This window comes from Xenopus laevis, chromosome 2L, assembly GCF_017654675.1.
Source record: "Xenopus laevis strain J_2021 chromosome 2L, Xenopus_laevis_v10.1, whole genome shotgun sequence".
In the NCBI taxonomy this organism is placed as follows: Eukaryota; Metazoa; Chordata; class Amphibia; order Anura; family Pipidae; genus Xenopus; species Xenopus laevis.
The window spans coordinates 70,284,849-70,303,550 of record NC_054373.1 but is presented as its reverse complement, the minus strand read 5'-3'; the positions used below and the strand labels follow the sequence as shown (position 1 = coordinate 70,303,550).

The following is an 18,702-nucleotide window of genomic DNA, read 5'->3' as shown; positions in this document are numbered from 1 at the left end:
TTTGAACAAAAGATCAGCACAACAGCTGTGGGTAGATCACAGGACTCAGTACAGGAGATATAATGTTAAGTGCAGCAACCTTGTGCATTAATACTCATTTTTATTAACATCTGTGTATCTGGGGCTTTACATGTATCCACTGAAATCTCTGTATATCCATAAACATACCAATCCACTTCTAAGTAGAGTTCTACATTCATTATTGTATGGGCAGTGCCACCATTCTAATACATCTTTCAGTTGGCAGATCTTGCAGTGCACCCCCAATGCCACACTGTACCCTGCCCATTATATGTTAATAGAGGGGAGATCATTGAATCACTTTCCCCTTGCCTGGAATATCTGGAAAAAGAAGTATTTACTAACATCTCACCACCCACTGCCCAGTTCAACACTACTAACCACTGACTGATTGGACCTCACCACGGTGCTACTTCCTGTCTCCATTCAGACCTCAATGATGCACACACCTGGGACATGTCTATACTTTTCTGGGTTTGTGCCTCTAACAGACCAATTAAAGGGCAGTTCACCTTTAAGTTAACTTTAAGCATGTTATAGAATGTCTTATTCTAAGTAACTTTTTAATTGGCCTTCATTTATTCTTTTTTTTATAGTTTTTGAATCATTTGTCTTCTTCTTCTGACCCTTTTCAGCTTTCCAATGGGGGGTCACTGACCCCCATCTCAAAACAAATGCTCTGTAAGGCTACACATTTACTGTTATTGCTACTTTGTATTACTCCTCTTTCTATTCAGTCCTCTCCTATTCATATTCCTTTCTCTTATTCAAATCAAAGCATGGTTGCTAGTGTAATTTGGACCCTAGTAACCAGATTGCTGAAATTCTAAACCGGAGAGCTGCTGAATAAAAAGCCAAATAATTAAAAAAACACAAATAATAAAAAAATAAAAACCAATTGCAAATTATCTCAGAATATCACTCTCTATATCATACTAAATGTTAACTCAAAGGTGAACAAACCCTTTCTATAGTGGCATTTGGCAAAATTTCACTTTCTTTGCAAAATTTGGGATGTTTTACTGCCTCGATCATCTGAGCCATAACCCACCATCCATCTACTTGTTCTCTTTAGAATATTGCAGTGAGTCATGTTAAAATACCAATCGTAATGTAAGATTTGTAACTCTGAATTCTATCAATTGTAAACTAGACCATACGAGGCCCCACAGCAACATCATTTTAGCACCCACTGACTTTAGGGAATAAAATATTTGTTGTGATACTACTGATCAGTCATTACTCCCCCCCCCAACAGTGACAGGGCCTACTTTCTATATAGTTACACCCCCTCATTCTGCTCTATCTATTTTTAAAATAAAATTCTGGGGGGAGCAAACGTAACAACAGGACACGGGATCCATATAATTGGAAAAGGGAATGGATCTCATAGAAAATAGTTACCTGTGTAAATCAGAAATAATTTCCCTTAGTATGGGGGTTTTATAACATGGATGGGTTCTGTACATTATTGTTCTTTTGCTTTGCTTTCTGAGTACATGGGGGCAATGACTGCACAAGTATCCCTACAGAGACAGGTTTAGGCTTTGTACCCACAGGCAACTTCTTATCTGCCCAATCAATATCGTGTTGTGCACTTTAACCTTCACCCCTATGGCGATAGCACCAGATATGTCTGACTATGAAAGGGAGAATGGGATCCTACCTGCTGAATTGTGCCTCATGGATAACATCCCTGTGCACCGAAATACAGTAAATATGTGTCTTGTGTTTTTACTTCCCTTTTAGAAGGATTTGTTCTTACTGCAATACATTTGAGAGTCTGTATCACTTTAAACTCAATTATATATATTTTTATCTTTCCCTCCAGCTTTGTTATGTCTGTATATGCCAGTGGGTACATGAGTATACAGACTACATTCAATGATGGGGAATGGAGGGAGATTCCCAGGAATGACCATTACCAGAAACAGAATCTCCAACCAGTTAATCCAGTGTGAGAATGCTTGGTGGAGCAGCTGTACCCACAGAAGGACTGGCACGTGTCACTCACAGGTACTGAAGTGCTAGGTGGGGTGTAAGGAATCACACTGACATATACCATGGAAACCAGGGTTTCTTATAAAACAAGAACATGAGTAAATTTCACGTTCATTCTTCTTTAACTTTTCTGTGTTTCTTCTCAGCTTATTCATTCCATTTTCACACACACCCCGCCCCGTCTATATGTTACCCCTCCCAAATGTGACCAGTACCCAGAATAAAGAACACACACAACAGCTTGGTGTTAAATCTGTGTAAGTCACAGTTGTATTGATAATAATTAGATAAACTGTGCTATTTGATCCTGAGGAAGGCAAAAAACTCTAGCAAGCTTGGCTAGAGGGAAAAATTCCTTCCTGACCCCTTAATGGCGATCGGATTTTCTCCCAGGATCAATGCACCAAATTAAAGCAAGGGAAGCAGGGTGAGGGAAACAGAAGGGAATAGGGCAGCATACGCATTAGCACCATTAAGCACCATTAAGCTGCTAGGTGAAGACTGCATTCCTTTCATTCCATTGGACCCCAGGTTGACTACAGACCCGGCTTTGCAGACTGTGGGATGGAGTGAAAAGAAATGCAGGGTCTACCGAGCAGCTTAAGGGTGCTCCTGTCTGTGAAACTATATTACAGGTGTAAGTGGGGGCACCACTGGTGGAATTACAGTGGAGGGAATTGAAACAGAGGGGAATATGGTAGCATACACATGAGCGCCATTAAGCTGCTAGGTGAACACTGCATTCCTTTCATACCATTGGACCACAGGCAGCCTACAGACCCGGCTTTGCTGACTGTGGGATGGAGTGAAAAGGAATGCGGAGTCTACCGAGCAGTTTAAGGGTGCTCCTGTCTATGAAACCATATTTCAGTTGTAAGTGGGGGCACCGCTGGTGGAATTACGGTGGAATGAATTGAAACAGAGGGGAATATGGTAGCATACACATGAGCACCATTAAGCTGCCAGGTGAACACTGCATTCCATTCCATTGGACCCCAGGCAGACTGTAGACCCGGCTTCTTAAGTCTGAGGGATGGAGTGGAAAGGAATGCAGGTCTACCAAGTGGCTTAAGGGTGCTCCTGTCTATGGAACCATATTTTAGTTATAAGGGGGGAGCACCATGAGTGGAATTATGGTGGATTAGAGTGGAGGCAGCGCTGGTGGAATTGCGAATGGCTCACTCACCTCTGTGTCATGAAGATGACTTACACAGAGGTGCATCGGCACTTGGTACCGAGGAAACTGCCGGTGGTGTTGGTGGCCGCTTGGTATTTGCGAGGGCTGTCTGCAAAAACAAACAAAATAACGTTAAACTCATACCACAGGTTTTTACATTAGCAACTGATATCTCTGTAGAAATTCCATTACATTTTGGGGCATTTTAATAAGAAATATTGCAGGTACGCAAATTAACATTACTAAATGCTTTTCATCATCATCATTTATTTATATAGCGCTGTCAAGATACGCAGTGCTTTAAATGCTTTTCCCTCGACTTTCTGTGATCATGGGACAAGTTGCAAATCACAGGTTTCTCTTTATTTTCAAGCCTTTTGATCAATCCCAATTCCTTGCCAAAATGATGAAGATACACTTCCCATTGGTTTCTATGGCATCTCAATGGGTTTCAGTTGCGCAGGAGTTATATGTTCTTTTTGTGGTTGTTTTTCACAAAATCGCAGCATTGCAATGGATTTCAATACATCAGCCCCTTATACTTTCCATTACAAAATAGTAATATTTTAAGAAATATATTCATTAGATGCTGTACCTGGATATCTCTCCATGTTCTTCGGAGAATTGCCCGGTTTATTGCCTCTAGTATTTTGTAGAGGTATCTCAGTTGGGCTTTGGCCTTCCTCTTGTCCTGCAACAGTTCGGACATCAATCTGATCTTCCACCACCTGGTGGTTCGCATGTTGTCTTTGGCCATCCAGTAATCATAGAGTGCCCATTTCATTTGGCATATGATGTCCTGCCTCATGCACTTCAAATAAAGGGCCGCCAGTGGACCCTCAAACTCCATGATCTCACAGATCCCCTCCTTCTCCATGTAGATCCACTCTAAGCCCTAGAGAAATGTTAGAAACAAGAAGACATTAAGGTTTCCAGCAGTTTGTGTTTAATCCCCAGTAATAATGAGAGTAACAATTTCTTCCCATAGGCACAATAAGCAAACCATTTATTACCACTAGGGGAGCTGTTACATTGATCTCTATAGACAGAGCAAATAACATGGAATCTCTCACTAGTAAGTTCTAACACTAAATATTGGAATTGTAACAGTCGGGGCAAACACTAAGCTAAACCCTGTTATATTTCTATTTAATCACATTTACATGGAAGATACACAATGTTTATCATTGGGTTAGTATCCCCTTTAACCCCTTGGGTACCTTTATCAGCAGCCACTTTAGAGAGCAGCCTTACCTTCTGATAGCCTTTTATTTAAAGGCAGTCCATGATTGCACGCAATCCCATCTCCGACGCCCCTGTAATATAAAATAGAGATTTGGGAAGGTTAGAGTCAATGTGGAGATGTGCCATATGTATAGGGACAGCACATAGGAGGAACAAGCATATTTACTAATAGGATTTATTTGCCATGATATTATGCCCAGCGCATTAGTAAATGAGCTCTATTTTATCGTGCTTTTAATGAACCTGTTGAACTGGAACTCTTCTAATGCTCTGATTGGCTCCCCATCTGCTCTAAATTGGATAATACATCATTTGCCCTACCCTGGAAATTTTCCAGCGGAGCCCCATGTTAGGGGTGCCCTGGAATTGGAAAACATACAGTCCAGTTTTTACTTGTGGGATAAAGTGCATTGCTGGGGTGGGGCTGTACAGTCAATTTCAGGGACAATAGTGGGTTGGAACCAACCGGGGGGGGACTGCCATGTACAGGGACAGATAAAAGATGAATCCCCGACTCACAAAACTACAGGTGAGAATAAAGAAGAACAGTTATAGCTACAGCTATAATGAGCAGCATGGCAACTCCTACACCCAAGGGATAAGCTAATCTTACTCTTTGAAGCACATGTTATAGTGGGGCAAAAACAGGAGCAGTACCTTTGTCCAGAGGATCCAAATGGGAAGATGTTATCTCTGGCAGGGGGTCACTGAAGTCTTCTTTCTTCTTCTCCTTGCTTCTCTCTTCTTCTTACGATGTCTCTCGCTCACAATAGCTGTCTCTCAAATCACTCTCTCTCAAATCGATGTCTCTCACAATATCTATCTCTCTCAAATCGCACGGGATATTTCACTTTTTGGGGAGAAATAAGAGACTGTTAGAAGGAGCAAATAAATGGCAATGCATAAACTACAGATCCCATAATGCACTGTGAGGTCTTTACCCACTATAAGGCTATTACTGGAAGTGAGGGAGCCTGACTGCTGTTGCTTGTGCTATTTAGCTGACAAAAATGTTGGGCAACCAAGCTGTAGACTTTTATCACTGGCATGTGGAAAGGGCCTTCATCTCCCATGATGCACTATAAGGGTTTACCATAAGAGGTAGGTAGCGTTTGCATTGCTTATAATGTCATGATGGCTGGCTTGTAACAGGATTTGTGCTACTTGTCTACTTTCTACTTAAGCCTCTCTAAACTGTCCCCCACTCTAGTGCTGAGGCCAATGACTGTTGCTAGAATGAGTGTGACCGTTGGCAAATGACTGTTGGCAAATGACCGTTGGCAAATGACAGTTGAAAAATGACCGTTGGCATTTACAGCAGAGGCAAAGAAAATTGTCTAATGGTTCAAATACAACAAGTAAACCAAACACAAAACACCCATTGCCTTAGAACGATAAGTTTTTATGCTCTCACTCCCATTAGAGAGGCAGATGGGGAGATATTAGGCACTTTGACACCCACATGTGTTAGTAGATTGGGGGGCAGGGCTGCCATCAGAACCCCATTTTCAGGTGATTCCCTGTATAAGTGTAATATCTAGGTGTCTGTATCCAAATAAAAAGACAAGTCAGTATTCATTGAATATATGTTCAGTGCCTCTCAACAGGCTGCAGTCCCCGTGTACAATTACAGACATGTCACATGTAAATAAAGTAATAGCCAGAGAGCACAATGGATCTTATACCATCATAGTGTATTTATTGCAGGAAAGTCATGCCAAGTTGCCTTAAATGACTCCCCCCTTTCCTGCTTGTCACACATATGTCATTTGGAACAGTTTCATGACATGCAGCCCCCCAAGCAATTAGAGTGGTAGGTAATGGGCCAATTTTGGCAGCGATGGCCCCACTACCCAAGCTACTATAAATGATGGGTGACAAAACACCCGAAATTGCCCTTTGTATCATCTAAATATGCCCCACCCCCTGCTCCCCGTAAATGGATCTGGCGCACTTACCTCTGAATCCAGAAATGAAATAACGGTCATCTGTACCTGAGCCGTTACATCACCTACCTTGCAGCTTTCAGCCAATCAGAGCTGAGCTGGGAGTGATGTCACGGAGATAAGGCATGATATCCCAGTAACTGACAGCCAATCACATGCTGAGGTACAGATCAAACTTGCACAGTCTAAAACAACACTTATAAACTCCAAACATAAGCAGCTTTAGAACCAGCGCCCCCATCAGATCTCCTGGGACCCCTGACTGGACTCCCCCTGTCCCCATTTAGATCTCTGTCTGTCACTGAACTACAGCTCAGCTACTAATTATCACAGGGACTGCTGGGTAGTTTAGCAATGGCTAGAGACATACACAGATCAGTGAGACAGTGATGGGGGCAACCACTGAGGTGGTACAGAGGGTTCTGCATTCAGTGTAGGAAGTGTAATTTAGTACCAAATGTCACATATAGAACAAAAAGTTTGATCCTGTTGTGCCACATATTCCTGTATCTTGCACTAGCAGGGAGGATGCTGGGAATTGTATGCCCCAGTATCTAAAATAACATCTTTTCTATCGCTGCCGGCCCAGTCCGACCCTGTATGTTGTTGATCCACATCTTGGCTTTTGGGCTGGAAGCTGTAGCCCTGATCCAATGGACTGTTAATTGCCTATGACAAAGCTGTAGCTACAATGGTGCATTATAATTGTATAATTATATTATGTTTTATATTCAGGAATGTGCATTTGTCCCTATTAGCAGCTGTCAGTGAGCTTTTGAGAGACACATAGATACAGAGGTTTTTCTGCTCACAGTGAAAGCTGCATGGTCTGTTGTGAAGCACTCACTGAAGCACTTAGTTACTCATGTAACCCAGCACCTAATCATTTGCCACTTCTACAACATGTTTCCTTCTCAAGTGATGACAGATTCTCTTTAAGTAGAAAGAGATACAAAAGCAATAAAACTTCAATAACCCTCAAACTGACTTTTATACAAAGGGAAGTATTCTTAGAAACTGTGGAATTATGGGAGATAACCATATGAGCTCACACTCTGGTTTGCTTCCCCTTTATCCATAGCTAAGCATGGTGTAACTCTGTCCCTTTTTTCCACAGATGAAGGAGTATCACAGAAGGCGACCACTCCAGCACCAACGGGAGGAAAGAAAAATTCCAAAGAAGGAGATCCCGATAACCCGGCACAGCTCTCTCCAGAGCCAGTGAGTCAAACGATCCTGCTCATTCATTGATCATCCTGCCCAGTGTATTTATAACTATCTCTCCTATTCCTATTCGTCTCTTATTCAAATCAGTGCATGGTTGCTAGGGTAATTTGGATCCTAGCAACCAGATTGCTGAAATCGCAAACTAGAGAGCTGCGGTATAAAAAACTAAATAACTCAAAAACCGCAAATAATAAAAGCCAATTGCAAATTGAATATCACTCTCTACATCATACAAAAAACTTAAAGGAGAACTAAACTCCCTTTAGTCAAAAGTCCCCACTGGCCCCCTCCACTCCCCCCCTGTACAGTGTTACCCCTGAATTGTGTCCCCTCTAGAAATAGTGACGCACATGTAGAGTCAGTGCAGCAGAGCTCACAGGCACATCTTCCAGTGCTTCGGTAATAATCTGGTCCCTTCTGCAATTTTTTACTTTTGCCGCATGCGCAGTTGTCTCGAACCAGAAGATTTCTCCAACTCTGCATGCGCCAATACGGTGCTCACATTACTGAGAATACCGTAGATGTCGCCCGTGAGCTCCGCTGTGCTGACAGGGCTAACACTGCAGACGTGGGGCAGCAGACCGGGCCATTGGGGACTTTTGACTAAAGGGGGGTTTAGTTCTCCTTTAAGATCAGTGATGGGTGCGTATAAGGAACACCTGGGAGTAGAATAAACATGGTGGCTCCTCTATTATATCCAAATACTCAATGAGGTTGTTAAATGAAAAAGGAGCACTGGGCAGGCAGAAAGGTTAAGTATCATCTCCACTGTCTTCTCTTAAAGGACCAGTAACATCAAATTTTTTTTTTCAAAAATTCGTTAGTACATAACGAAAAAATAACACCAACACAAATTAAAATTTAAAATAGCAAAGCCTTTATTAAGAAATAACTTACAGAAACTCCACTTCCTGTCCTCTTCAGAAACGGCGAAAAGGCGACCATCCTTCCTGCAGCGCTCGATTTGTCCTCCCTGGCTAGCTCCAATATTCTACTGACAGCGTGTGAAGTGAGGTGAAGAGAGTTGAAGCTGCGGATCAAGACCCTGCGGGACCGACACATGAAGACCTTTCTGCTGTACGAGTGCAAGAAAACCAACTGGTGCAGGCAGCCAAAGATGAAGACAGTTTCCTGGGAGCAAGTGGTTCTCCCTCCACAGGCAGCGGAGCGCTGAGGTGTCACCCGGCTGACTGAGAAGAGAACCTGGCAGAGCGACTTCAGGAAAAACTCAGGTTCCGGTTGAGAGAAGCAGTCCTGATTCCGGATCTCTGTCCCCATGCCCTCCCGGTTGCACACAGTTGATCCCAGTATGGGACGACGAATGGGACGACAGTAGCTCCACTGTGGCCGAGGAACCAGCTGGTCCGACGTGTGGCAGTTACTCGGGCGGTTACCATGACTACGAAGGCTCCGGCAGCAGCAGATTCCGCTTATCCACCCACTCCGACCTGCCGCCCAGCCCTTACTCCACCTCCGCCTCCATCGCCTCCTCACAAGCCCCGGGCAAAGGCTCCGCCACGGTCAGCCGCAACCTCAACCGCTTCTCGGTCTTCGTGAAGAGCGGCTGGGAGGCTTTCGTACTGGGGGAGGCGGCGGGGTTCGTGCGTGACGGGGACAAGCTGTGTCTGGTGCAGGGGCCGGACGGGCCTGAGTGGCAGGAGAATCCCTACCCGTTCTGCTGTAACATAGACGAGCCCACGAAGCAGACCAAGTTCAAGGGCATAAAGAGTTACATCTCGTACCGACTCCTCCCCAGTCACACGGGGCTGCAGGTTCACCACCACTACAAACACTTCGACTGGCTCTACGCGCGTCTCCTCTACAAGTTCTCCGTCGTGTCGGTGCCGCGCATCCCGGAGAAACAGGCCACGGGGAGGTTCGAGGAGGATTTTATCTCCAAGCGCAGGAAGGGGCTGGTGTGGTGGATGGATCACATGTGCAGTCACCCGGTGCTGGCGCGATGCGACGCCTTCCAGACTGGCCGTAAGTCTCCTCCTGTCCTTTCCCTCGCACTGAGCTGTGGAGATACTGGGATCAACTGTGTGCAACCGGGAGGGCATGGGGACAGAGATCCGGAATCAGGACTGCTTCTCTGAACCGGAACCTGAGTTTTTCCTGAAGTCGCTCTGCCAGGTTCTCTTCTCAGTCAGCCGGGTGACACCTCAGCGCTCCGCTGCCTGTGGAGGGAGAACCGCTTGCTTCCAGGAAACTGTCTGCATCTTTGGCTGCCTGCACCAGTTGGTTTTCTTGCACTCGTACAGCAGAAAGGTCTTCATGTGTCGGTCCCGCAGGGTCTTGATCCGCAGCTTCAACTCTCTTCACCTCACTTCACACGCTGTCAGTACAATATTGGAGCTAGCCAGGGAGGACAAATCGAGCGCTGCAGGAAGGATGGTCGCCTTTTCGCCGTTTCTGAAGAGGACAGGAAGTGGAGTTTCTGTAAGTTATTTCTTAATAAAGGCTTTGCTATTTTAAATTTTAATTTGTGTTGGTGTTATTTTTTCGTTATGTACTAATGAATTTTTGAAAAAAACATTTTGATGTTAATGGTCCTTTAATGTATTAAGACTCTTGTGATAGGGCCATAATGGGGGACTGTTCCTGATGAATTGTGCTTAGTACAGGGAATACCTATGCTGCCATAGGTTTATGGCATATCTCTGTACAGACTATGAGCAAACTTAGGGGACTGTTCCTGCTGAATTGTGCTTAGTACAGGGGAATACCTATGCAGCCATAGTTTTATGGGATCTCTAGTACAGACTATGAGCAAACTTAGGGGACTGTTCCTGCTGAATTGTGCTTAGTACAGGGGATACCTATGTTGCCATGGTTTTATGGGATCTCTTGGTGCTGGTTTCTTTATGATATTTAGGCTAGAGAGGGCTAGTACGCTAGCACAAAGAGCCTAACTGCGATCTCTGTGGTAGAAGAGCCGGAAATTTGGCTCTTAAAGTACCAGGAGCGGCATTGCTGCCCCTGGTACCTAGTTGGGCACTGCTGCCTGAGGCGACAGCCTTAACTCGCCTCATTGGCGAAGCGCCCCTGGGTGCAACTGAAGTTCTGCAGAAGTTCATTTCAGTCCATTTAGCAGATTTGCTGCTTTGTAACAACTCTCTCCTGTTTTGCCATATTCTGGAATGAAAGGGATCTAGGCCTTAACTCCCACCTGATCTCTGTTACTTTCTTTTTAGTGAGAATCACTGCAGACAGATTTCCAGCAAGAGATGCTCCAGCTACTGTTGAACTACAAATCCCACAATCCCTGGATGTTGTTGGCAGATAAGAATCCCAGGCAGCATAAAAGAAGAAGATGATTGGTTGAAGAATGGGATGGTATATTCCACTGTGTCTCACAGCAGGGGGGTCATTGATGGTAATATTCAGCCATGAGACGTCTATTCCATTTATGAAACAGAAAGGTAAAATTAAATCATTATTCATTATATTCTCCTAAAATCCCAGCTTGAAGGTCAGTTAAAGTGAGATTTGGGTAAAAGCTAATAGTTACAAAACTCCAGGTATGGATGGACTCCCACCCAACTGGTATAAAGCCCCGGCAGAACAACTAGCCCCCAACCTTTTAAACACGCTGCAAAAATTCTTTGAAACTGGAGCCCTCCCCCTCTAATTTTCCCCAACCCCCCTTAGGCTCACAGTGTCATGCAACCCCCTCCCTCACTGTTCCATTGTGAAGGGGTGGTTCACCTTTAAGTAAACTTTTAGTATGTTAAAGAATAGCTAATTCTAAGCAACTTTTCAATTGGTCTTTATTATTTATATTTTATCGTTTTTTAATTATTTGCTTTCTTCTTCTTCGGACGCTTTCCAACTTTCAAATGGGGGTGGCTGACGCCATCAAAAAAACAAATACTCTGTTGGGCTACATATTCATTATTATTGCTACATTTTATTGCTCGTATATCTATTCAGGCCCTCTCCTAATTATATTTGAGTCTCTTTGTCAAATCAAAGAATGGTTGCTAGGGTTATTTGGACCCTAGCAACCGGATTGCTGAAATTGCAAACTGGAGAGCTGCTGAATAAAAAGCTTAAGTCAAAAACCACAAATAATAAAAAATGAAAACCAATTACAAATTGTCTCAGAATATCACTCTCTACATCAGGGATCCCCAACCTTTTGAATCCATGAGCAACATTCAGAAGTAAACGGAGTTGGGGACTGGGGAGCAACACTAGCATGAAAAATGTTCTTGGGGTGCCAAATAAGTGCTGTGATTGGCCATTTGGTAGCCCCTATTTGGATTGTAAACCTACAATGAGGCACTGTTTGGCAGTAAACCTGGTTTTTATGCAACCAAAACTTGCCTCCAAGCCTGGAATTCAAAAATACGCACCTGCTTTGAGGCCACTGGGAGCAACATCCAAGGGGTTGGAGAGCAACATGTTGCTCACGAGCTACTGGTTGGGGATCACTGCTCTACATCATACTAAAAGTTGATTTAAAGGTGAACAACCCCTTTAACCAGACCTCCCAGATGATGGACTCACAGCTCACACAGGTAAGATCATCATTCTGCCTTGAGCTGTGTAAGGCCGGAAATGCGCCTTTGAATTGCTTCACCTATTGTTTATCACCTTGTGCAGTTAACCATGCCAATGCCAGGCTCCCAACTTCAGATGCCCCCATACAGTTCAGCAAACCATGATCTTGCCACCGTCCATTCAGCTTCCTCAAGCACAAAACCTGCCCATAGGGGCTTCTCGGAGAATGCAGCCTTCCATGCTGACCAGCACAGAGGTAACTTTGTCATTGGAATTTGGCACAAAGGGAGACCGTCCTGGAAGCCCAGTGACTCCTAGGGAATAAACATGGATTTCACACTATACAGTATTATATAGCAGCCAGTTGTTTAAACTTTTTCCTCCCAGTCCTCCCAGATGGAGATGAAAAGTTTCCATTTTACAGATGGAAAGCAAAATATGCAGATGGCCATGCAAGTACAGTACTCCTGTCAGTAAGAATGCACTGAATGTGGCCTTGGGCAAGTCAGAGCGTGAATTTATGTACTTCTGTCACCTCCTTCCATACTGTACCCCCTTCCTTCCATACTGTACCCCCTTCTTTCCATACTGTGCCCCCTTCCTTCCATACTGTACCCCCTTCCTTCCATACTGTACCCCCTTCCTTCCATACTGTACCCCCTTCCTTGCCTCTCCCCTCCTGCTTCCAGCAACACACAAGAGAGTCTGTCCCAAGCGTCCGTGTCCAATGGTCAAGTAAGGTTTATGCAGAACATAAAGGCAAAGTTGACCAGTGTTTACTGGTCTGCTGCCATTTGAATATATAAAGCTGGCAGTTTATTGGTTGCTGTGTGTAAGGGCAAACCTTGTCAATGTTTATGCATAACCCTGTGTATGCAAGTTTCAGCTCTATGACATGGAACCTCATTAGCAGCCAACCAAGAGGAAACATGCTGTGTAGATTAGGATAAATAATGCTTCCTTTCCCCGTCCTTCCCTATAATAATCCAGTTCTGCCTCTCTCATTACAAGCAGTGACTTATCCATTTCATTGGCTGCTGCCTGAGTGCCGCCTTTTAGCATATGCCTGGCTATGATGGCCGCCTGCTTGTTTGTGTGCTTTATGTTATTGCAGGTAACTAGAATGGCAGGCCAAGAGTTACTTCTTATATTTTCTTCTATTCACTATATACTTGTCTCCCAGGACAAGGCAGTGATACAGATGAAGCCACTTGGATTTGTGAGTTAAATGCGTCATGACTCAGAGTTAATTGAAGAAACTGTGTTATCTAAAGTTATCTTATCTCATTTAATGCATTTAACCTTTTCATTAGCATACCAAAGCACCATTGTTCACAATGGTGAATGCTTTAATTAGATGGGATGTTGTGACACAGTTTTCTGTGTTAAATGAGATAAATGGGATATCTGTGTTTAGTTATTCTGTGTCAAACAGACAAACCAAAGTGGCTGCATCTGTACTTACCCTTTAACGGCTGCAGAAAGCAATGAGATAAGGATCAGTACGTGGCAAGTGCCTGGTGGTACCGTCCCGATTTCTTTATCTTTAGAAGCAGAACGAGGGGGCAGATGCTGTCGTAACATTTGGAAGTCATACGGGCAGAATTGAGGTGTTGATTGATGGCTCACACTGTTAATAATAGAGCCATGTGTCTGTGGTTTGTCCAGTGGCAAAGCAAGTGGTCTCCGTTTATTCCATTGCTCTCTCCTCACCTGGGCTACTTGGTTAAGGTTTTCATTTGAAGGCCGAGCTCTTCTAGCCCAGTTGAAAGTCACCCGGACCGGGGCCATCAGCCAAATTGGGCTCTGTGCAGGGACACGACTCTCAAAAGGTAAAGACCGATCATGTGAAACATCTTGTTCATATTCATGGCCTCCTGGTCTGAGTTCTGTGATGAGAGAACACACCACTACCACCACGTAAATTTCCCTCACAGACCGTACACAGCAGCTGATAGAGTAGCCCTACCTCCTGCTTTGTAACGGAGCTTCATGTCTGTTTTGTGCTGCCTCTGCCTTGTTGCTACTCCAAATATATTCATTAAAACTGTATTCAAGACCCACTATCCGCCTTTATTTGCCTGTAACATGTCCCTTGTCCTCGTCATGGCCTGTAGACAATACTCACAGGGGCGCGCCGCCAATGAGGCGAGCTGAGCCGCTCGCCTCAGGCGGCAGCGCCTGAAAGGATTCCAGGAGCGGCAAAAAGCCGCTCCTGCACCTTTAAGAGCCGAATTTCCGGTTTTTGAACCGGAAATTCAGCTGTACTATTGCGAGAGAGCGCAATTGCGCTCTCCGCAATAGTGTTTCTGCCTCCCCTCCCGACGCGTAAGTTGGTGAGGGGGGGAGGCATTGCAGGAGCCGCCTCAGGTGGCTCCTTAGTCAGAATCGCCGCTGAATACTCATTTAGTCCTGTGCTATAACTGAATCAACGAAGGCAATAACTGTAATTGCAACACCTCCCAAAATAAAGGCCTGGCTTGAAAGACTGAATTTGGGATCAGCCATCCCTAATGTCATTACACTGTGGCTCCTAGATAGCAAGGTGATCTCTGGAGTCACACGGATAAACCAGACTTTAGCCCAAAGACTACCTGTTGTCATGACTTAAACAGACTTCTGTTCAGTGTAAGCAGCATCTTTTTCTCTTTATTGCCCCTTCTTACCCCCCCCCTTACACTCTGTGGCCATGAACTGTCTCTTGTCCCCCATGATTCTCTCTCTCTTTAAATTCACATAAAGCTACAAGGAATCTTGGTCACGTTTTCTCATTGGTGATTCTCTCTCGCTGCCCTTATTAGACTGGGAGCATCCTGTTTTCCATTGATCTGCCCCATTTCAAAGACTTCATGAACTCCTCTGTATTCTATAATATCTCTTCCTCTTCTGGATTGTTGGGTTACTTTTCTATGATGTGCTACTTAGGGATGTAGCGAACGGCGGAAAAAATGTTTGTGAACATATTCGCGAACTTGCGTCAAAAATGCGAACGGTTCGCGAACGTCGCGAACCCCATAGACTTCAATGGGAAGGCGAATTTTAAAAGCTAGAAAAGACATTTCTGGCCAGAAAAATGATTTTAAAGTTGTTTAAAGGGTGCAACGACCTGGACAGTGGCATGCCAGAGGGGGATCAAGGGCAAAAATGTATCTGAAAAATACATTGTTGACACAGCGCTGCGTTTTGTGCTGTAAAGGGCAGAAATCACACTACATTTCTAAACTTGTGTAATAAACTGCTTTAAAACGTCCGGCGTCTACATGCCAATCAAGTCGTGTAAAGGTTACAGCCTGTTCAAACGCAAAGACAAAACGCGGCGCTTACTGCAACGCAAAAAAACGCAAAGAGCTTTCATGAATGATACCGTCAAGTGAGCAAATAATAGTTTTTAATTACTAGTTGCTTGTCACCTCCAGGATGTTCGTCCTGTGGCAATATTTCTGTAGTGGTGTGTTTAGCAGTCACCGTGCTTGTGCGCACGTGCACAGTCAGGCAGAGGTAATTCAATGTACAGTGAAGTGAACCAAAAAACACTGATTCTGCAGTGTGGGCCCAGTTTTGGTCTACTTTATTGATCACCTGCGGTGACCATAAAAGATGCGATTTTGCCACTGTTGCAGAACCCTGAAAAATTAGGCATGTGTACTTTCCTGAAAAATTATGTTTTTTTTGTCGCAGCCACTGAAGCACAGAGGCCAGAAAAAATATGCCATATGAATGCTAAAAATATAAAAAAAAATTTGTCGCAGCCACTGAAGCACAGAGGCCAGAAAAAATATGCCATATAAATGCTGAAAATATGAATTTTTTTTGTCGCAGCCACTGAAGCACAGAGGCCAGAAAAAATATGCCATATGAATGCTAAAAATATAAAAAAAAATTGTCGCAGCCACTGAAGCACAGAGGCCAGAAAAAATATGCCATATGAATGCTAAAAATATAAAAAAATTTTGTCGCAGCCACTGAAGCACAGAGGCCAGAAAAAATATGCCATATAAATGCCTGAAAATATGAATTTTTTTTGTCGCAGCCACTGAAGCACAGAGGCCAGAAAAAATATGCCATATAAATGCTGAAAATATGAATTTTTTTTTGTCGCAGCCACTGAAGCACAGAGGCCAGAAAAACTATGCCATATAAATGCTGAAAATATGAATTTTTTTTGTCGCAGCCACTGAAGCCACAGAGGCCAGAAAAAATATGCCATATAAATGCTGAAAATATGAATTTTTTTTTGTCGCAGCCACTGAAGCACAGAGGCCAGAAAAAATATGCCATATAAATGCTGAAAATATGAATTTTTTTTTGTCGCAGCCACTGAAGCACAGAGGCCAGAAAAAATATGCCATATAAATGCTGAAAATATGAATTTTTTTTGTCGCAGCCACTGAAGCACAGAGGCCAGAAAAAATATGCCATATGAATGCTAAAAATATAAAAAAAATTTGTCGCAGCCACTGAAGCACAGAGGCCAGAAAAAATATGCCATATACGGTTTCAATCGTTTTTTATTGAGAAATTTTTCAACAGACATTAAAGGTCAAACTTTATATTTTGACATATCCATATTAGTAAGATAGTTACATTTTTAATACAAAGAAAGTTAAGAAGTTTTAGTATAATAGCATCAATTCTCTAAGTAATTCTGAAGGATCTAGTAAAGAATTTGTTTACATAGATGTATATCAGTAGTGCATCTATATATTGTATGCATCAAATATTATTAAATGCTATTAATATTAATAACTTTTGTAAAGTAAACTAAGGTTATGGTCATCTATTCTATGATATAAATTTACGTCTATTATTTCCAGATTTGGCAGAAGTGTTTTTAGCTTTTCTATCAGTTATCAGTTAACACAAAATCAGATGAGAATGCAAATATTAAGCTGTATGTTGCAGTTTCTGTTATTGTTGCCATAGTTCAGTGATGAAACTGTACTGCAGCTTATTAAAAACAGTCTAGTATATCATATATATAGCTGATAAATTATTTTCCTTTGTGGATATGCATAAGGTTGTATATTCAGTTCTCTATAAAATATTTGTCTATATAACAACTATACAACTGTTTAACTAATCTATACTACTTGGTCCCAATTAGATTTTTCCAGAGCATGAGAAATGTACATTTACATGCAACCTCAAGTGATGATGAAGACTGATCATGATGAGGCCTATGGATATGTACATTCAGTGAGAGAGTGTTAATACATCAGAATTCCAGCAGTTTGGATTCCTTATACACAGTGGGCCATAGACTTGCCCTTCCCAAGAAAGACCGCAGATTACCACATTTAATTGACCAGGATTTTTCAGCTAACAAGTTAAACTCTACCCTTTTTAAAATTTCTTTAAGTGTTGGAATAGTTAGTGATTTCCAATAAACAGCTATGAGATTCCTAATTACCACAAAGATATGATTTATAATCAGTCTTTCCTGGGGGGGCAAATCCATAGTACCCAAGTGAAACAAAGCCATACCAGGGGGGATTGAATGGAGTGACATAGGTAATTGTTTAAGAAATTGCTCAATATCAACCCAGAGTTTAGTAAGTTTAGGACAACTCCAAAAAATATGTGTCATGGAACCCGTCTGGTTGCAACCTCTCCAACATAAAGGTGATGTTTTAGAGTCAAATTTTTAGATTTTATCAGGGGTCATGTACCATTGCCAAATACTTTTAAGAAGATTTTCATGATGATTAACACAGTGTGACGACCTCTTCAAAGACCTGACAGCCATTTCCCATTCTTCTATACTAATTTCAGATTGAAGGAAGTCTTGCCATTTATTCAGCTGCCATTTTGGGGCTTTTTCTTTCAAATCTATAAGTATTCTGTAGAAAATGGGTGTACCTTTTAAATGTATTCCCTCTGGCTTAAGAAGTTTATTGATTTTGGGAGTTAAGGTAATTGGGTTAGTTGGATATCTAGTTAAGAATTTATGTATTTTCGAATATAGGGGTCTATCAGATGTTGGGATATTATATGATGACATAAGTTCTTCAAACGGTTTAATATCAGAATCTGTCAATAGATCTTCTACTGATGTTATCCCACAAGCAACCCAGTTTTCTAAGTTAATATTTTTAATGACAGTATATAAAACTGTCAAAGATGTGGAGGATGGCATAGCTAAGGTATCTCCTCTGCACAATTTTATCATCTCCTTCCATATTCTGAGTGTATTAGCTGTTATTGGGTTTCTGATATTTGGATTAACCTTCCAAGTCAGTCTGGACTCAAGAAAAAGTTTATATGAATTATGTGGTAGTTGTTCTTCCTCAATAGAAAGCCATTGTTTGGAAGTATCATTAGTCCAAACTGACCTGGATTGGTCCAAAATAGTTGCTTTATAATACAGCTCAATATTGGGGACACCTAGACCTAGATTAGAGGTATGCGAAGTCAAGATTTTATTAGAAAATCTAGATTTTTTGTTCATCAGAACAAATTTATTTAGCATTTTTTGGAGGGTAATAAAAAACTTTTGAGGGATTCTTAGTGGGAGGTTCCTAAATAGATATAGAAGTTGGGGGAGTATTATCATTTTAAAGGCAGCTGATCTGCCTAGCC

The 18,702-nt window shown here is 42.6% G+C and overlaps 1 protein-coding gene across 1 annotated transcript; it reads left to right on the top strand.

Annotated features, from left to right (window-relative positions):
- The first annotated feature begins 7,214 nt into the window (after positions 1-7,214).
- LOC108708147 (sorting nexin-18-like) lies at positions 7,215-9,713 on the top strand. Its single transcript, XM_041581274.1, has 3 exons — positions 7,215-7,257; positions 7,508-7,611; positions 8,916-9,713. Exons 1-3 carry the CDS (start codon positions 7,215-7,217, stop codon positions 9,711-9,713), a joined length of 945 nt encoding a protein of 314 aa, XP_041437208.1.
- Positions 9,714-18,702: the final 8,989 nt, after the last annotated feature.

Bases quoted from the DNA above. Each gene is read 5' to 3' on its own strand.
- LOC108708147 (XM_041581274.1), top strand. From the start codon at position 7,215: ATGGTCTGTTGTGAAGCACTCACTGAAGCACTTAGTTACTCAT. The intron at 7,258-7,507 runs GTAACCCAGCAC...TTTTTTCCACAG, and splicing joins TGAAGCACTTAGTTACTCAT to ATGAAGGAGTATCACAGAAG. The intron at 7,612-8,915 runs GTGAGTCAAACG...GGTTGCACACAG, and splicing joins CACAGCTCTCTCCAGAGCCA to TTGATCCCAGTATGGGACGA.